At 38.8% G+C, this 15,759-nt stretch overlaps 2 protein-coding genes across 2 annotated transcripts; both read left to right on the top strand.

Annotated features, from left to right (window-relative positions):
* Positions 1–7,041, top strand: cct4 (chaperonin containing TCP1, subunit 4 (delta)). The gene is made up of 13 exons (XM_008418080.3): positions 1–309; positions 1,805–1,857; positions 1,933–2,022; positions 2,203–2,311; positions 3,021–3,285; positions 3,360–3,492; positions 4,564–4,703; positions 4,796–4,892; positions 5,106–5,216; positions 5,774–5,904; positions 6,223–6,457; positions 6,688–6,801; positions 6,894–7,041. Exons 1-13 carry the CDS (start codon positions 192–194, stop codon positions 6,906–6,908), a joined length of 1,611 nt encoding a protein of 536 aa, XP_008416302.1. The 5' UTR covers positions 1–191; the 3' UTR covers positions 6,909–7,041.
* A 1,241-nt stretch (positions 7,042–8,282) lies between these two features.
* On the top strand, positions 8,283–15,530 carry fam161a (FAM161 centrosomal protein A). Its single transcript, XM_008418068.3, has 7 exons — positions 8,283–8,616; positions 9,415–9,686; positions 11,147–12,346; positions 12,576–12,743; positions 13,783–13,882; positions 14,905–15,044; positions 15,145–15,530. The coding sequence occupies exons 1-7, from the start codon at positions 8,461–8,463 to the stop codon at positions 15,419–15,421; spliced, it is 2,313 nt and encodes a 770-aa protein (XP_008416290.2). The 5' UTR covers positions 8,283–8,460; the 3' UTR covers positions 15,422–15,530.
* Positions 15,531–15,759: the final 229 nt, after the last annotated feature.

The raw sequence follows: 15,759 nt of genomic DNA, 5'->3' as shown, positions 1-15,759 counted from the left end.
GGAGATTTGACAGTCGGATCCTCCTTCTCTCTGCAGCAGCCGGTGGCTCTAGAAGTTTCTGACGGCGGACCCGGGGAACACGCCTCAATCCAAGTCCATCCGAGGCCGAACCGCGAGGTTTCACCCACTGGGCCTCATCCATTCCTCTCTAAAGTTTCCCGTTAACATTTCCCATCGTATATAAAGACGAAATGCCCGAAGCCATGGCGGTACCGAAGGCATTAAGTGGAGGCCACAACAAAGGAGGGGCGTATGTGGACCGAGACAAGCCGGCCCAGATCCGCTTCAGCAACATCTCTGCAGCCAAAGGTAGGCTGAAATATTAAACATGTGTTTGGACCTGCTTGTAGTGTTCGGGTTGTACCTCAGCTCGGCTCGGTTCAGGTTGGGCCGGGTTCGGCACCGTTATTTTGGGTCTAACGGAAGCTTCCTCCGGGCCTGGAATATCTTATGTGTTCCCCATGCTGAAGTGAAATATATCTCCTCAGGAAAAACTTAAATAAAGTTCAAATGTTTGGAAGTTCTTGGATTGGATGAGTTTTGATTTGGTGCAGATGATCATGACTCGACACTCTGAAAACATTACCTTAGCTGAATGACTCAAGTATATCCCCTGTATTTTTTTTATTATTATTTAGCTCGTTTAAAGTTGCATTATTTTGTTTTTTCAGTGACAAAAATGTATTTAGATTGCCAATTTAAATACACACAATGCAGCAATCATTTTAAAGGTTTTTAAATCACTTTTTATACAACATAAAATAAATGCATTGCAGAAACCAAAGAAACCTCTTTCCCCACCCTGGTACTCAGTTTTAAATACTGTAATTCTGTTGAGTAAGTAGTTTTAGACGTTGGTTTATATCTCTTAATGATTGTTTTGTTGTATTCAATTGTAATCTTCATTTTTCATTTAAATTAATTACTTAAGGTTCTTCTAGGTACAGGTGTTAATTATGCATGGAGAGATCGTTTCATATTAGAAATGCGAATTTTTCAATGTCTTAACGATTCGATTCTGATTTTTAGTGTCCTGATTGGATTCAGAGACAGTTTTTCATTCAGAAACTGGAGATTCTGTTTAAATCATATGATTAATGAGGAAAAGACTGTAAATAAATGCAACATTGATTTAAAGCTATATTACACTGCTGCTTCATACTGAATCTAATTCCATCAGTTTATTAAAAAAAAAGGTTTGTGCATCGAATTCTGCAATTTAAATGATCAGTTTTAGGGTAGCCTTGCTGCATGGGTTTTTCTTGAATAAAAAAATATGAAAGAATTATTGAAAATTACACACAAAAATAATTAGGTCAAAGTTTATTTATTGATATAGTATATTTACAACAGCTGGTCACAGTGCTTCACAACAATCACAAGTAGATAAATAATAAACCGAAAAATAAAATGAAGCTTATTAAAAATAAGACGATTATAAAATTGGCAGAAAATATCAAAAACTAATATGTTAAAAATCGAGACATACTTGATTTCAGCTGCAGTGATTTCCCGAAAAACCTCAAATCAGTGAAGTACTAATATCCGCCTTACTTTTTAAATCTGGTATTTATGGCCAACACCAGATAATCCAGATAAAAAAATGTAGCAGACCAAAACCGATTTTTGAATCAATTCAGAATTCCCTGAACTAGGAATTGTGATTTTCCACAGAGCTGATTTTCATAATGTTTGTTTTCTGCGTCACAGAAATCATAAGGGTGGTAAATTCTCATGATTCCCTTTAAGAAAAATATTTTTCCCAGCTTTCCCTGTTCTGACTCGTCGTGTATTTGATTGGCAGCTGTTGCAGACGCCATCAGAACCAGTCTGGGACCCAAAGGAATGGACAAGATGGTGAGTCGGACATATTTTCCTTAACGAGTGTCTTTATTTAACGAGGTTCATTAAGCGGAGGCGTTGCTGTTTCAGATCCAGGATGAGAAAGGCGACGTGACCATCACCAACGACGGAGCCACCATCCTGAAGCAGATGCAGGTGCTTCACCCGGCTGCCAAAATGGTGAGACGGAAACTTTGCTTCTGTTTTCATGATCTGACAACAAAAAATTAATTTCCTGTTGGAGTGAAATTAACTCTGCGTGTGTGTGTGTGTGTGTGTGTGTGTGTGTGTGTGTGTGTGTGTGTGTGTGTGTGTGTGTGTGTGTGTGTGTGTGTGTGTGTGTGTGTGTGTGTGTGTCAGCTGGTGGAGCTGTCCAAAGCCCAGGACATTGAGGCTGGAGACGGCACCACCTCTGTGGTGGTGATTGCTGGAGCGCTGCTGGACGCCTGTTCCAAACTGCTGCAGAAAGGTGAAAACCTCAGAACTGAGAAAAACCACGCCGCCATGTTTAGATGTTTGTTACTGCAACTAACAATTATTTTAGTAATCGATTATTCTGACGGCCAATCAGAGGAGATATTGGCACATTTTGTTGATTTTTCATTTCAGAATTGTGCAAATAAACAATTCAATTCCTTTTAAAATAAGAAAATAAACAATTTATTTACTAAAATGTAATTATGTAGCATTTAATTAGTGTATGTTTGATTAGTAGCAAAAATTTAAATGAATACATCAACGTGCGAAGCTCGGCCCGTTTTGGTCGACTTAACATCAGTAAATTGTAGAGCTGATCTGTTATGTTTTGGATTAACTGATTAATGAACAAAATATGCTTAATTCATAGATTTATTTATATTATTATTTTATATTCAGTCATTAAGCAATTTCCCTTTAAGAATCAATAAAGTATATTCTACTCTATTAAGATTTTTTTCTTGTTTAGAACATTTTTACAAACAAAGCTTTTTTTTTTCTTAAATGCAAAATGTTAATATTTTTTGTACCATTTTGATTTAATTGCTGCTCTGAGTGTGGTGTTCTTTCAGCAAATTGACTTTTTGAATCTGTTTACTTAATCAATTACTAAAGTAGTTGAGGATTATTCCAATAATCGATCAATCGTTTTTAGTTATCTTAGTTGTTTTGTTTCAGCTCTCTGCTCTGTGATTGGTCAGGAATCCACCCCACCATCATTTCGGAGTCGTTCCAGAAGGCGGTGGATAAGGGCGTGGAGGTCCTCACCGCCATGAGCCGCCCGATGGAGCTGAGCGACCGCGAGACGCTGCTCAACAGCGCCACCACGTCGCTGTGCTCCAAGGTGGTATCGCAGTACTCCAGCCTGCTGGCGCCCATGAGCGTGGATGCGGTCATGCGGGTCATCGACCCGGCGACGGCCACCGGCGTCGACCTGCAGGACATTAAGATCATCAAGAAGCTTGGGTGAGTTTCCTGTCGGTTTGTTTTATTTTAATAGTCGGTTTTGCCGGTTTTCTCACTGTTCATGTTGTTTCCAGTGGGACCATTGATGACTGCGAACTTGTGGACGGACTGGTGCTAACGCAGAGGGTGGCTAACACCGGCGTGACCCGAGTGGAGAAGGCCAAAATCGGCCTCATCCAGTTCTGTCTGTCCCCTCCCAAAACTGACGTGAGTTAAAGAAATAGCTGATATTAAAATAATTACTGTTTAAAGATAGTAATACTTTTATTTGTATAGAAACTTTTTAAGCAAATGTTACAAAGTGCTTTACATACACAAAAGTAAATCAAAACATCATAAGTGACAAAACATCACAAGTGACACAAGAAACACAAAATGTAAATCAAATTGATTGAAATACATAATTAAGATGACAATAAAATAATAAAAAATACAAATGGAATTAAAAAATTGAAGCCATTATTAGTTTTAACCAATCGGTGGATCAATCCGTCGACCAGGAATCAGAATTGGCCCATTTTCCTTTACATGAGTATTATTGGTAATTTGCAGCTCAAATACAGAAAAATCAAAAAGTGTTTGTAGTAAAAAAAACAAAAAAACTGTTAAATACACTTTTTGTGCAGATCTTTTTCTAAGTGTTAGGATTTTTTGGGATTAATAATTTATATCTACAATAACTGAAGAGTTTTGAATTGATATGAGTTACAATAATGTTTTTAATTTCCCTTGGGTATTCATAAACTATTTTTGACTTTGAATTGAATTGAAAGTTGCCAACTTGACTTTTACCAACTACCGCGATTTTAGATTTAGCAACTTTCCAGACAAAAAAAAATATTGTTGGCCAAAATTGGAATTAACTGGGCAGATTTTTTAAGCATATGAGTTAAAATTAGAAAAAAGACAAATTTATATCGGCTAGGAAAAAAGAGATTGTAGCATTTCTAGATTTCTCCTTTTTCAGTGCTTTATGATCAGATTTTCATAAAGAAATTGTTTTGAGTTACATTTTCCCTCTTGGACAGAATGAAGGTGTTAACACTTTAATTTTTCTAAATGAGCAAAACTGCACAAAAGTAAATGTTGGCATAACTTTTACATGGCAGATAAATGCTAATAAAATAGCTTTTTGTTGCAGAATCGAAGCCAAAAATGCATTAAATTGGCATGAAATACTATAATCATAAAGCAAACCTTCAGATTACTCTCCATTTCAAAACTCCCCTGACAAAATAGTTGTTTTTTTTTTTATTCCTGCTGTCTTTTGGTTTGCAGATGGACAACCAGATTGTGGTGTCGGACTACGCCCAGATGGACCGCGTGCTGCGGGAGGAGCGTGCTTACATCCTCAACTTGGTGAAGCAGATCAAAAAAGCCGGCTGCAACGTTCTGCTCATCCAGAAGTCCATCCTCAGGTGCAGAAGTTAAAAACAGCACCACACAGTTTATGTGTTGGGATGTTATTTGTTTCCCAAACATTTACTAACTGTGAGCGTTTCTGTGACAGAGACGCCCTGAGTGACCTCGCTCTGCACTTCCTCAACAAAATGAAGATCATGGTGGTGAAGGAAATAGAAAGAGAGGACATCGAGTTCATCTGCAAGGTGAATCTAAACTCTTCCTATAAACCTTGGAGTTCACACTTAGTTACATCTATTCTTCTTCTACTATTTACATAGACGATGATGCCGAAGAGTTAGTTTAGCTTTGTTTTTATACATCTAATGAGGCCTAAATGTTTTTGAACTTGTTCTTAACATATTCATTGTTGAATAAAGCTTCTATAAAAATAATAAGTCTTTTTATTTTTTCCACAGACTATTGGCACAAAGCCCATCGCCCACATTGACCACTTCACCGCAGAAATGCTCGGCACGGCGGAGCTGGCAGAGGAGGTCAACCTGGACGGCTCTGGGAAACTGGTCAAGGTACGATCACTAAAACAGTCCTTCATGTTTCAGAATGAAGTCTGGATGAAAATGGCTCCACCATGGCCGCCATTTTGTTTGGGAGTGAAACGTGGCAAACAAGAAAACAAATCATCACGCCGAGCTCTGTTTACATCTGCTCCATTTGGGCCAACGCTGGACGGTTCTGGGCAGACCTGCAGCACACAGGTCACATATTCTGATTTGTGATTAAGCCACTTTTCACTCCCAAACAAAATGGCCCCCAACGTGGGACCATTAGTGCAAAACAGCCACACAACATAATTATTAACTATTAACATAATTTATCCCTTTGAAAGTGCAAGTACAAGTGGATTGTGAAAGTTTTTTTTTTTTTTAGATTTGCAAACCCATTCAATATTATTGTTGGAGTTAATTTCATTAACTCCATCACCTAGTGAAGGACAATATACATTAACTAAGAGTAAGTAAAAAGAGTGTCTTCAAATTTGCTGAAATACAAACGGCTCCTGCTGAATTTACAACATGTTGGACCCGAGTTCTGCTTGTGGTGAACCTTTAATCTCTCGTTGCAGATCACCGGCTGCACCAGCCCAGGGAAGACGGTTAGCATCGTGGTCCGGGGATCCAACAAGCTCGTGATCGAGGAGGCTGAGCGATCCATCCACGACGCTCTGTGTGTGATTCGCTGCTTGGTCAAGAAGAGGTCAGACCTTTTTATTTTAATAATTATTTTGTCATTTGTAGTCCTGGTCGGTCTTCAGTTTCCCCCCTCTGACAAAGGCGCTCCTGCTTTGTTTCCTTCTGCAGGGGCGTAACAAACAGAGGAACATTACAGTAGAAAGCTCACCTTTATTAACGCCTGGTTGTTTGCAGCAACTTGGCTGGAGAGCATTCTCACAAATATGACAAACCAAATTATATTAAAATTTTGACGAATTAATAGAAACGGTTATGTAAAGATTACATAATCAGATGTCTCCTGGTTTTGTATTTCTGTTAATAATTGTTTTCGTGTCTCTAGAGCTCTGATAGCCGGAGGCGGCGCTCCAGAGATCGAGCTGGCCGTGCGTCTGGCCGAGTATTCGCGCTCCCTGGGGGGCATGGAGGCCTACTGCGTGCGGGCGTACGCCGACGCTCTGGAGGTCATACCCTCAACGCTGGCTGAGAACGCCGGCCTCAACCCCATCTCCACGGTGACGGAGCTGCGGAACAGACACGCACACGGAGACAAGATGGCGGGCATCAACGTCCGCAAGGTTAGCAGAAACGGATCCGCTCCAGACTCGTGTGTCCAGCTGCACGGCTGGACATCGACGCTGCAAAAGAGGCGTTTGTACTCAATGATGTAACTCAGCGTTTTTCAGCCAGGGGGCGCTGTGGGGGCCTCAGTTAGTCATTGTGTCATTGCACAGTGAAGCCAGAGGTTAATGCTCTTTGTGGGGTAAAGTTTGTGAACCCCTGATGTGACTGACGTGTTTTTTGATAGGGAGGAATCTCCAACATCCTGGAGGAGCTGGTGGTTCAGCCTCTGCTGGTTTCCATCAGCGCTCTAACTCTGGCCACAGAAACGGTCCGCAGCATCCTCAAGATCGATGATGTGGTAAGACGTAGTGTCCTGCTTTATTATGTCAGTCCTCTGTGAGTTGTTAAAAAATTTATCCAATGCTTCATCCGTTTCATTTTGTGTTTCAGGTGAATACTCGATAAGTCTGTCCAGTGAAGCGTCGTGAAGTCGGTTCGTTCTGTGAGGGATCAGAAGACCTGAACGTCTGTTTGCTCAGATTTCATCTGTAGTTGTTACTTTGCCTAATTTAAATAAAAAAGGGCTTTTTTGTTGACACTCCAGCCTTGGTTTCTTGTTTATTACTGCTTGCAAATAAAGTTGAAAGGTTCAGATCCATGTTGAAGGTAACAAATATGTTTATTTTAAATTTAAGTAACATTAAAATGTTACAATGAATAATGCACAAAAAGTGGATCGTCAACAGATCAAGAAACCGATTTTGCCCTGGGTTAAGAATGCAAAAAGTGTGGTCATTTAAAAGTGAATGCTTTGTATTCTAAAAATAATCAGTTTGTAATCTTCCTGCCCCAATTAAAATATAAAAAGCTTCCATCTGTACCAGCAAAATAGGAGAAAATCATGGACAACCCTGACCATACTCTTCATGAGACTGTTGGGAAAAAGGTGTCTTCAGAGGCTTATTCAAATTCACTGCAATACAGACTGCCTCAAGAGACCTTACCTGCCAACAGCCATTATCTATAACTCTTAAAGAATTAGTTGATATGAGTTACAACATGTAATTTCCACACTGAGGCCACAACTGGCTTAAATCTTGCTGGTGGCCTAACACTCGAAAACATGTTAAAATATATTTTCATTTAGTTTTTGTTTCACAGTAGTTTTGTAAAATCCCCAATATTCTGGGGATAAAACACTTCATCGGGTATATTCTATGTGGAATTTTAAAATGCATTGTTTGAAGAGTAAACGCCATTTAATTGTATCATGAATAGCCAAATAAACTTCTTAATGACTAAAGTTGGGTATTAACTAATTGCATTTATTCAGATTTTTGAAAAAAAATTAAAAAATTCTAGGAGTATTTTTTACATAAAAGTAAAAAGCTCTACTTTTTACTTTTATGTGAGTAATTTTCTTAATGAAGTATTGCTACTTTTACTTGAGTAAAATTTCTGGATTCTACCCACTGATTGAAAAACTAAAATTCAGCAGATGAAGACCTGCAGTTTCATGAGTTTTATACAGAAAGAAATTGATTTGGAAGAAATTTAATTTAGCTTTATTTTCTTATTTTTGTTCGCTTGAATTTGAATTATCATTTTGGTCCTTAAAATACCAACATTTCCAATGTAAATTTTGGCCCGCTGAGTGTGTAACTTAAATATTGAATGATAATTTTGATCAGTTACTCACTACATTTTACTTTTACGAGAGTAAAAATGTGTTGAAGTGGAGCTATTTTTATTTAAGTACAACTGTTAGGTACTCTACCCACCTCTGTAAACGAATCTGGTTTAGAAAAGGTGAAAAAGATTATTTATTTGCGTTGACGTTTTATTACTTCCTGATATGTCGTCACTTCCTTCGCAACCAAGCTTCTCCGTTGCTAGGCTCACTGCGCTGCCTCGAAGCCGAATCTGCTTGCTTCTTCTAGTCTCCATCGTCGATAACTTAATTTAACATAAACAAATTTAACTTTCAAAGTAACTTTAACAAATTTGACCAACCGTTATGGCGAATCCTCACCGTACGAACGTTCTGGTGACTTCGTGTCTGAAAACGCCGGTTGACCCGCACACCAAGGCTCCTTTAGCTTCATACGAGCGGGAGAGAGTCCTTCCCTACTCGGCCACGGGCCACCTGGACAACCGGGACTACGAGAAGGAAGTATGTGCGTTGGGAAAATGTTAATATAATTGGTATTTAGTGTAATTTGTCATTAAAAAGTGTCTATTACTAATCTAAAATTGTAAAAGTCCTTGAAGTTTTAATTTGTAAATTGACTTTTAGTTTTAAAATCACCTTAAATTGACTAATGTGTCAACTGCATGCTTTTATTATAGAGGTAAAATTATTTTTTTCAATATATAATATCAGAAGTGGCTCACTAATGTAGCACCTGAATGTTTTTTTTTTTTTAATATTTAAAGATGTGATTTTAAATGCCAGACTAATAACAACTTAGACTGGACCTGGTCTGACCTCATGTGTGTCATGGAAAACACTTGATCTCCATAATTTGTTTTCCTGACTATTTTCGGATTTCCGTCATGGATAGATTACTAGAGGTCACATTCAGTTGATAATCCCAACCTCTTGTTCGTCCTCTGGTTAAATCTGCCTTTTTTTCCATTCAGGTTGTTGATGTCTGATTATAGGTTGTAGTAATAAAACCAAACACCTGATTAAGCCTGGACATCAGCTGAACTAATTTAGACTATCCTGCCTTTTTCTGTTTCACCATCTGGTCCTTGTCACTGTCGCAGTGGGATAATAGGCTTAGCCCTGCAGGAGCCTTAGTGTCACTCAGTGGTTGCGTTGTTCAAACGTTGCAAATGTAGTCCACAATTTAAAAAAAAATGAGGCTCATTTAATTTGGAATAAGAGGCAAACATTTTCATGTTGCAAGCAAATGACCTGTGATGTGAGTTTGCATTGTTTTTTTGTGATATTTTATGATTTCAGTTGGAGTACGAGGACTTGGGATCGGATTTCTCTTATGACGACTATCTGGGAAAGGAAGACCCTCGCATGGTGGGTGGCCCTCATAGAGCAGCAGCAGACTACCTCGACCTGAGTAAAATCTTCTTTTCTAACGAGGAATACTACAGCAAGCTGGAGGAGCTCAAAAAGGCCCATCTGCGCACCATGGCTGAGCTGGAAAGCATGTATCAACAAAAGCTGCAGCTCAGGTCAATGGATCCCTTAGATATGGCAACGCTGGAGCCAGGGCACAGGTAGGTGGCTTCAAACCTTGTCATGACAGTTACATTGTCTATTCTTTCACACTTTTAAACAGCTTAAAATAGACAAAATAGCAAAAATTGTAATGATAAATTTTTCGTTTATTTGCTTTTTTTGGTAGACTATTGCTTGTATAACAGAACAGTTTAAACAAGAAGTCCATAATTTTATTTCACCACTTAAGTTTACTTGATACAACACTGAAAATACACAAAATGCTAATAAATAATTAAATTATTTTTTTAAAATAATAATAAAAAAAAACATTTATTGCCTAAAATGCAACTTAACTTAATGCAGCTACAGCTAAAAAAATACTTTTAACATCAACATGTGGAAATCTCAGCCCTTATCTGTTTCACTTAGCATCAATAAAATATATGACTGATATGTTTAATATTTTAGTTGAACTGATTACTGATAGCAAAAGGAGCCTAAAAGGAGATTTTATTTCTTTTTTACAGAATTTGAACTGGGTGAAGCTAAAACTATGCTACTTGAAAAGTTTTGGCTTGAACATATTTGCAAAGTTTTTTTTATCCTAAATACAAAATGTATTTATTGTTTTAGCAATTTTAACTTAATTACTGCTCTGAGTGTGTTGTACTTTCAGCAATTAGTCTTTTTTACACCAGTTGATGATTAATCAATTAATAAATTAGTTGATGATAATTGCAATTATCAATTCATCAAGATTATTCGGATTAATCCGAAGGTTGTGACATTATAATGTCACAACCTTACATTTATGCTCACTAGCCTTTCTTATGTACAGTCACGTTACTGGTTATGGTCTTTGGAATTAAAAAGCTACTGGTTATCTGCAGTGGTTTAAAAAAAAGTTAGTACATCCCTACAACGCATAGAGAAAAGCCAAAAGTGTATTAATTGTTTATAAGGCATCTGTACAATTTGTTTGTGAATATTATACTGTAGGTAATTTTCACCTGTTCAGTAAGTTGTAAACACAACATTGCCACAGTTGGATATTAACCAGTTACATTTACTCAAGTAACTTTTTTTTTTTAAATGTACTTTTAGGAATATTTTTACTTTTACTTTGGTAATTATCACTACTCTTACTTGAGTAAAATTTCTGGATACTCTACCCAGTGTGAGTTTACTGAAAGAAACTGATTTGGAAAAAAAAATATTTTACTTGATTTCATATTATAATGAATTATTGTCATTTTGATCCTTAAAATCCAAAATTTCCACTTAACTTTATGTTTTGGTCTGTCTGATTAGGTAATTTTTAAATGCTAAATAACTGATAATTTGATCAGTAACTCAGACTTTTCACCAAATACTTTTTTACTCTTGAGTAAAAATATGTTGAAGTAGTGCTTCTTACTTTAGTACAATTTTGTGTACTCTTTCCACCTCTACCAGACAGAATATCAGAATAATATTCAATTGCCGTATTAAAATGTCTCTTTTCTTTTTCCATCAGGCTGCTCTGGTCAAATTTAAACCCTGCAGCTTCACATCATCCTTTGAGAAAGTCGCACTCCGCTGTTGAGCTCCGGTGGATCTCTGGGCAGTCAGACTCATCCGAAGAAAATGAAGCTTGGAGCAACACTGTGGAAAAAGGCCTTCTGTTCTCTCCTAAAGAGTACATCAAGAACATGTGGAAGGACTTCAAGATTCCCTCCAACAACCACCGCATGTCCTCCTCCTCACTGCACAGCGCGCCTGGAGAAAAGAGGAGACTGAGGAAGAGAAGGGACAAAAGAGAGCAGGAAGACGTCAAACCCAACGTGACCGTCCCAAAACCCTTCCACATGACGCTGCGTGAAGCTGAGAGGCTGAAGCGTGGCGTAAAGTCCCGCTCCGAGGTAGAAAGGGAGAACAGGGAGCTGAAGAGGCAGCTGGAGGAGCTGACAGAATGCCAGAAGCAGTTCCGGGCCAGCCCCGTACCCGCACACGTCCACCTTCCGGTTTACGAAGAGATGCAGGAACGCAACAAGGAGCAACGGAGAAGCATGCGAGATCGAGAGACGCGACACCTGCGAGCCCTTCAAAAGCCTTTCAGCTTCCTGGAGAGGGAGAGACTAAAGAAGGAGCAGAAGCAGCTGCAGCAGCAGCAGGAGCAACAAGCCGACCACGAGAAGATAAAGCCTTTCAAAGCCAAGCCTGTGCCAAAATCCGTGTATGCAGCCGCGTCAGGGGATCAGGTCAAGGAGAATGAGTTGTATCGCTCCATCAAGAAGTATATGAGGGTCCAGGACTTGCTCCGGAGTTCCTCAGAGCCTCCCAGCATGCTCACACGGCGCCTGAATGATCGGAAGAAGCCCGAACACGAAATGGGCGACGGCTTTACCCACAAGCCTCAGATAAACAGAGAGGTGCCTGACTTCAACGCCAGCTACAGACGCTTCCAGAAGCAGCTGGAGAAGCGGAAGGACGTGAAGACAACGACGGCGTGTGAGCCCTTCGAGCTGAAGACGTCCCAGATCTCCTCGCACCGGGAGCGCATCCTGGCCGACATCGAGAAGGACCAGAGCAGCCCGCGGTTGCTGCGCTGGCCTCACATCAGCCCCGGGCTGGCGCGGACCCCCAACTCAAGCCTCTGTTCGTCCCTGTCGGGAAGTCTGGAGCTGCTTCCTGCCAAAGTTACAGACGCTACTAAAAAGCGTCACGAAGCTGTGAGGTACCAAATTAAGACCCCAAAGGATTCCACCATAATAGTAGAAATAGTGACAGGCTCTGAACTCTGATGACCCGTTAGCGGTCCTGAACAGACCCCACACCCCCGCCCCAACACCTGCTGTCTTGTCCTAAAACAGCTTCCAGCCCAGAATAGCTTCCCCTGCCCTTCCTTTTGCCAAAGTCGTCTCCTCCGAATCTTCCTCCATCTGTGACCGCAATTATTTTTGTAGAAAAGCTCTGGAGCAGAGGAAGAAGGCAGAGGAAGAAGAGGAGCGTTGGATGGAAAAGCAGAGGGAGAGAGAAAAGAAGCTGCAGAGGATGGTTTTAAAACGAGCCCAAGCAAATGACCCTCATCTTGCTCTTTCACAGACCAACAAGAGCAAACTGAAAGAGTTCAGGTGTGCACAGTGGTTTTATCTGTTTGATTAAATGTTACTTATCAATCAGGCAATCAATCAAGTTAATTTGTGTAGCACATTACAGCAACCAGGCAGTTCAAAGGGCTTCACATGGTGAAAACATTAACACATCATACAGTCACCAATTGTGAAAACCAGTAACGGTCATTACATTTTGTCAAGTGGCATTGTCAGAAACGTTAATATACGTCACATTGTTGATTAATGTTTCATTCATTATGTTTGAAAACCAACTCTAAAACAAGAGGGGTTTTTAGTCTGGATTTAAAGGAACTCAGCATTTTGGTTGTTTTGCAGTTTTCTGGAAGCTTGTTCCAGGTGTGTGGTGCATAGACTCTGAATGCTGCTGCTCCATGTATGGTTCTGGTTCTTGGGATGCAGATCAGAACCAGAAGACCCAAGAAGTCTGGAAGGCTGCTATGACGACAGCAGCTCTAACTTCCTGGTTTTAGTCAGAACTCCAGTGGCAGCGTTCTATATCGGCTACAGCTGGAGGATGGATTTTTTGTCAGACCTGTGAGGAGACTAAAGCAGTAATCAATGCAAATAGAGATAAAATCATGGATGAGTTTCTCTAGATCTTGCTGAGACATCAGTCCTTTAATCCTTGAAATGCTCTTCAGGTGATAGAAGGCCGACTTTGCAACTGTCTTTATGCGACTATGAAGGTTCAAGTCAGAGTCCATCACTATACCAAGATTGTTGGTGATTACTAGTTTGTAGCTGTACTCCTATGCTTACATAATAATGTGTATTTGCCCTCTCAAAGGTTAATAAACTTTATTTTGTACAGAACCACACTGGAACTGTAAAATATGCTAAATATAAAAATAAAACACAACAACCAAAAACAATAAATAAAAAGGACATAAAAGTCACACACAAAATGGCTTATGACACCCTTCAAAAAATATTAATCATCAGAATAAAAATTATTGAGCTCATTTTAATTAATCATGCAACTAATTGATCCATTGCTTATTGCGAAAGGCTTAAGCTGAATTTTTATTTCTGACAGGAAACAAGACATTCAGCGAAAGAGGGAATATCGGCAGGAGATCAGAGACATGCGAGAAAGAGTGCAAGGAAGGCCGCTGCTGCTGGAGCAGGTCACACAGGTGAATGTCAGCGCAAAGCAAAAACACGCCCATCATTTGTATCAGTATGCATTTACAAAATAAAGACTAGTTTCAATTTCTATAATGCCAATATTTGCAAAGGTTATTATAATAAATAATTAGGGCTGGGCGATATGGATTAAAAATAAAATCTGATTTTTTTTTTTCTACCAAATCCAATTTGCAATTTTAATACTTTTTTTCTCGCTTTCTTTTCTAAAAAAAAAAAAAAAGCTAATTATAAATTACAAGAAATATTTTCAAAAAGTGATGTTTGTTTCAATCATCTGTTCGGTGAGTTGTACAACAGAATATTAGGCCTAGACTACAAGAATTTCTGTTTAATTACGAGAATATTGTTATTATGTTGGCAGAACCAAGATACAGTTTTAATCTTTGTTCTGCCAACAAAGATTGGCAGAACAATCTGCCTTCTTAGCCTTTAATCATTCCTGATTAAATGATCAATCAGGAATCATTTCCTGATTAATCTGGGATGATTAAAGGCTAAGAAGGGTAAAAATAAAAAATGTTGTTAGCTTTTTCTGTCTGCTGATTTTACTAGAAGAGCATCTTAAAATTGCAAGAAAAAAGTTTTAATGAGATTTTTTTTTTTGAGTTTTCATAAAATTTATACTTTGTTTTTAAAATATTATGACTTTATTCTGGTAATATTTAGAACCTATTGTATTATTTCGACTTTATTGTAATGTAACTTTATTCTCATATTTCAACTATATTCTTGTAACATTGTGACTATTTTTGTTCAAAATCTTAGTTTAATTGTTTTTCTCTTTCTTTCTCTCTGAACAATTACAATTTCATAAATACATAAAGACTTAAACATGTAATCGGTGAACATATTTTTAGTCCTTAATGTTCTTGTGTGCTGTTTAAACAGTGATCCCACAGTCACTGTTGCATAAAAACAACACAGGCATTAAAAAATGATTTTCTCGACAAAAACACTTTAGTTAACAAGTCATTCATTTCTCTTTTTTTCAACCTGTTCATGCTAACAGAAGAATGCTAAGCAGGCAGCAGAGAAGCATTACATCGAAACCCTGCAGGGATGCGAGGTGACCGAGGACTTTATAAGCAGCATGGCGGGAAAATCAGCGCCTGAGCGCAAAATCTCATCATCCAGTGACAATACCCAGAGGTAAGCATTTAATCATTCCTAATTTAAAGGCTAAGAAATGTAAAGATAAAAAATATTGTTAGCAATTTCTGCCTGCTGATTGTTTTTTGTGTTTTACTAGTGATCAGGGGGAAGCCGACTTTAAAACTGTTCACTACAGAAAGGTCTACCTGGACGATGAAGACGTTAATTGTGCTTCTGATAATGATGAAGAACGAGAGGAGCAGAAGAGTGATCAGGCCTCGCTGAGCCACCGCGAGAGTGAAGACGCCAGCGGTCACCATGGTGACGATCCACACTACTCTGACGAAAGTTACAATTACTCAGACGATCATGAGAATTTCTCGGATGACAGCGAGCATGATGTTGGCGATAGGCAGCGAGAATTAATAGACTGATGACTTTAAGATGCATGGAGACAAATGCTTTTATTCATGAGCTCTGCAATAGATACGGAGTTGTAATTTTAATTTTAGGTTGTAAAAATAAACATGGATTCTTCTGCCATTGTGATTGTTTCTGAAATCTCCCTTGTTTCACTTTTCATTAATGCCAAAAGTTGGTTTTATAATTGTTATTTGTAGGCTGGATACATTTCACAGCCATACATCATATGTTTTGCCCACACCTTGAGAATTATACCTTGCAAAAACAATCCACCCATCCATCTGTAGAGTCTTATGCTTGCAGGTTTTTTGGGTCGTAGTTATTGAGCAAGAGGTGAGCATGTCACCAG

The sequence above is a fragment of the Poecilia reticulata genome, chromosome 1 (assembly GCF_904066995.2).
Source record: "Poecilia reticulata chromosome 1, P_reticulata-male-v2, whole genome shotgun sequence".
NCBI lineage: Eukaryota > Metazoa > Chordata > Actinopteri > Cyprinodontiformes > Poeciliidae > Poecilia > Poecilia reticulata.
This window is presented reverse-complemented; position numbering and strand designations above follow the sequence as displayed.

What these genes read in the sequence shown, in the direction of transcription:
- fam161a (XM_008418068.3), top strand. Translation starts at nt 8,461, where the DNA reads ATGGCGAATCCTCACCGTACGAACGTTCTGGTGACTTCGTGTCTGAAA. An exon ending in ACCGGGACTACGAGAAGGAA is followed by an intron (nt 8,617 to 9,414) that starts GTATGTGCGTTG and finishes TTATGATTTCAG; the next exon opens with TTGGAGTACGAGGACTTGGG. An exon ending in ACGCTGGAGCCAGGGCACAG is followed by an intron (nt 9,687 to 11,146) that starts GTAGGTGGCTTC and finishes TTTTTCCATCAG; the next exon opens with GCTGCTCTGGTCAAATTTAA.
- cct4 (XM_008418080.3), top strand. Translation starts at nt 192, where the DNA reads ATGCCCGAAGCCATGGCGGTACCGAAGGCATTAAGTGGAGGCCACAAC. An exon ending in TGTCCCCTCCCAAAACTGAC is followed by an intron (nt 3,493 to 4,563) that starts GTGAGTTAAAGA and finishes TTTGGTTTGCAG; the next exon opens with ATGGACAACCAGATTGTGGT. An exon ending in ACATCGAGTTCATCTGCAAG is followed by an intron (nt 4,893 to 5,105) that starts GTGAATCTAAAC and finishes TTTTTTCCACAG; the next exon opens with ACTATTGGCACAAAGCCCAT.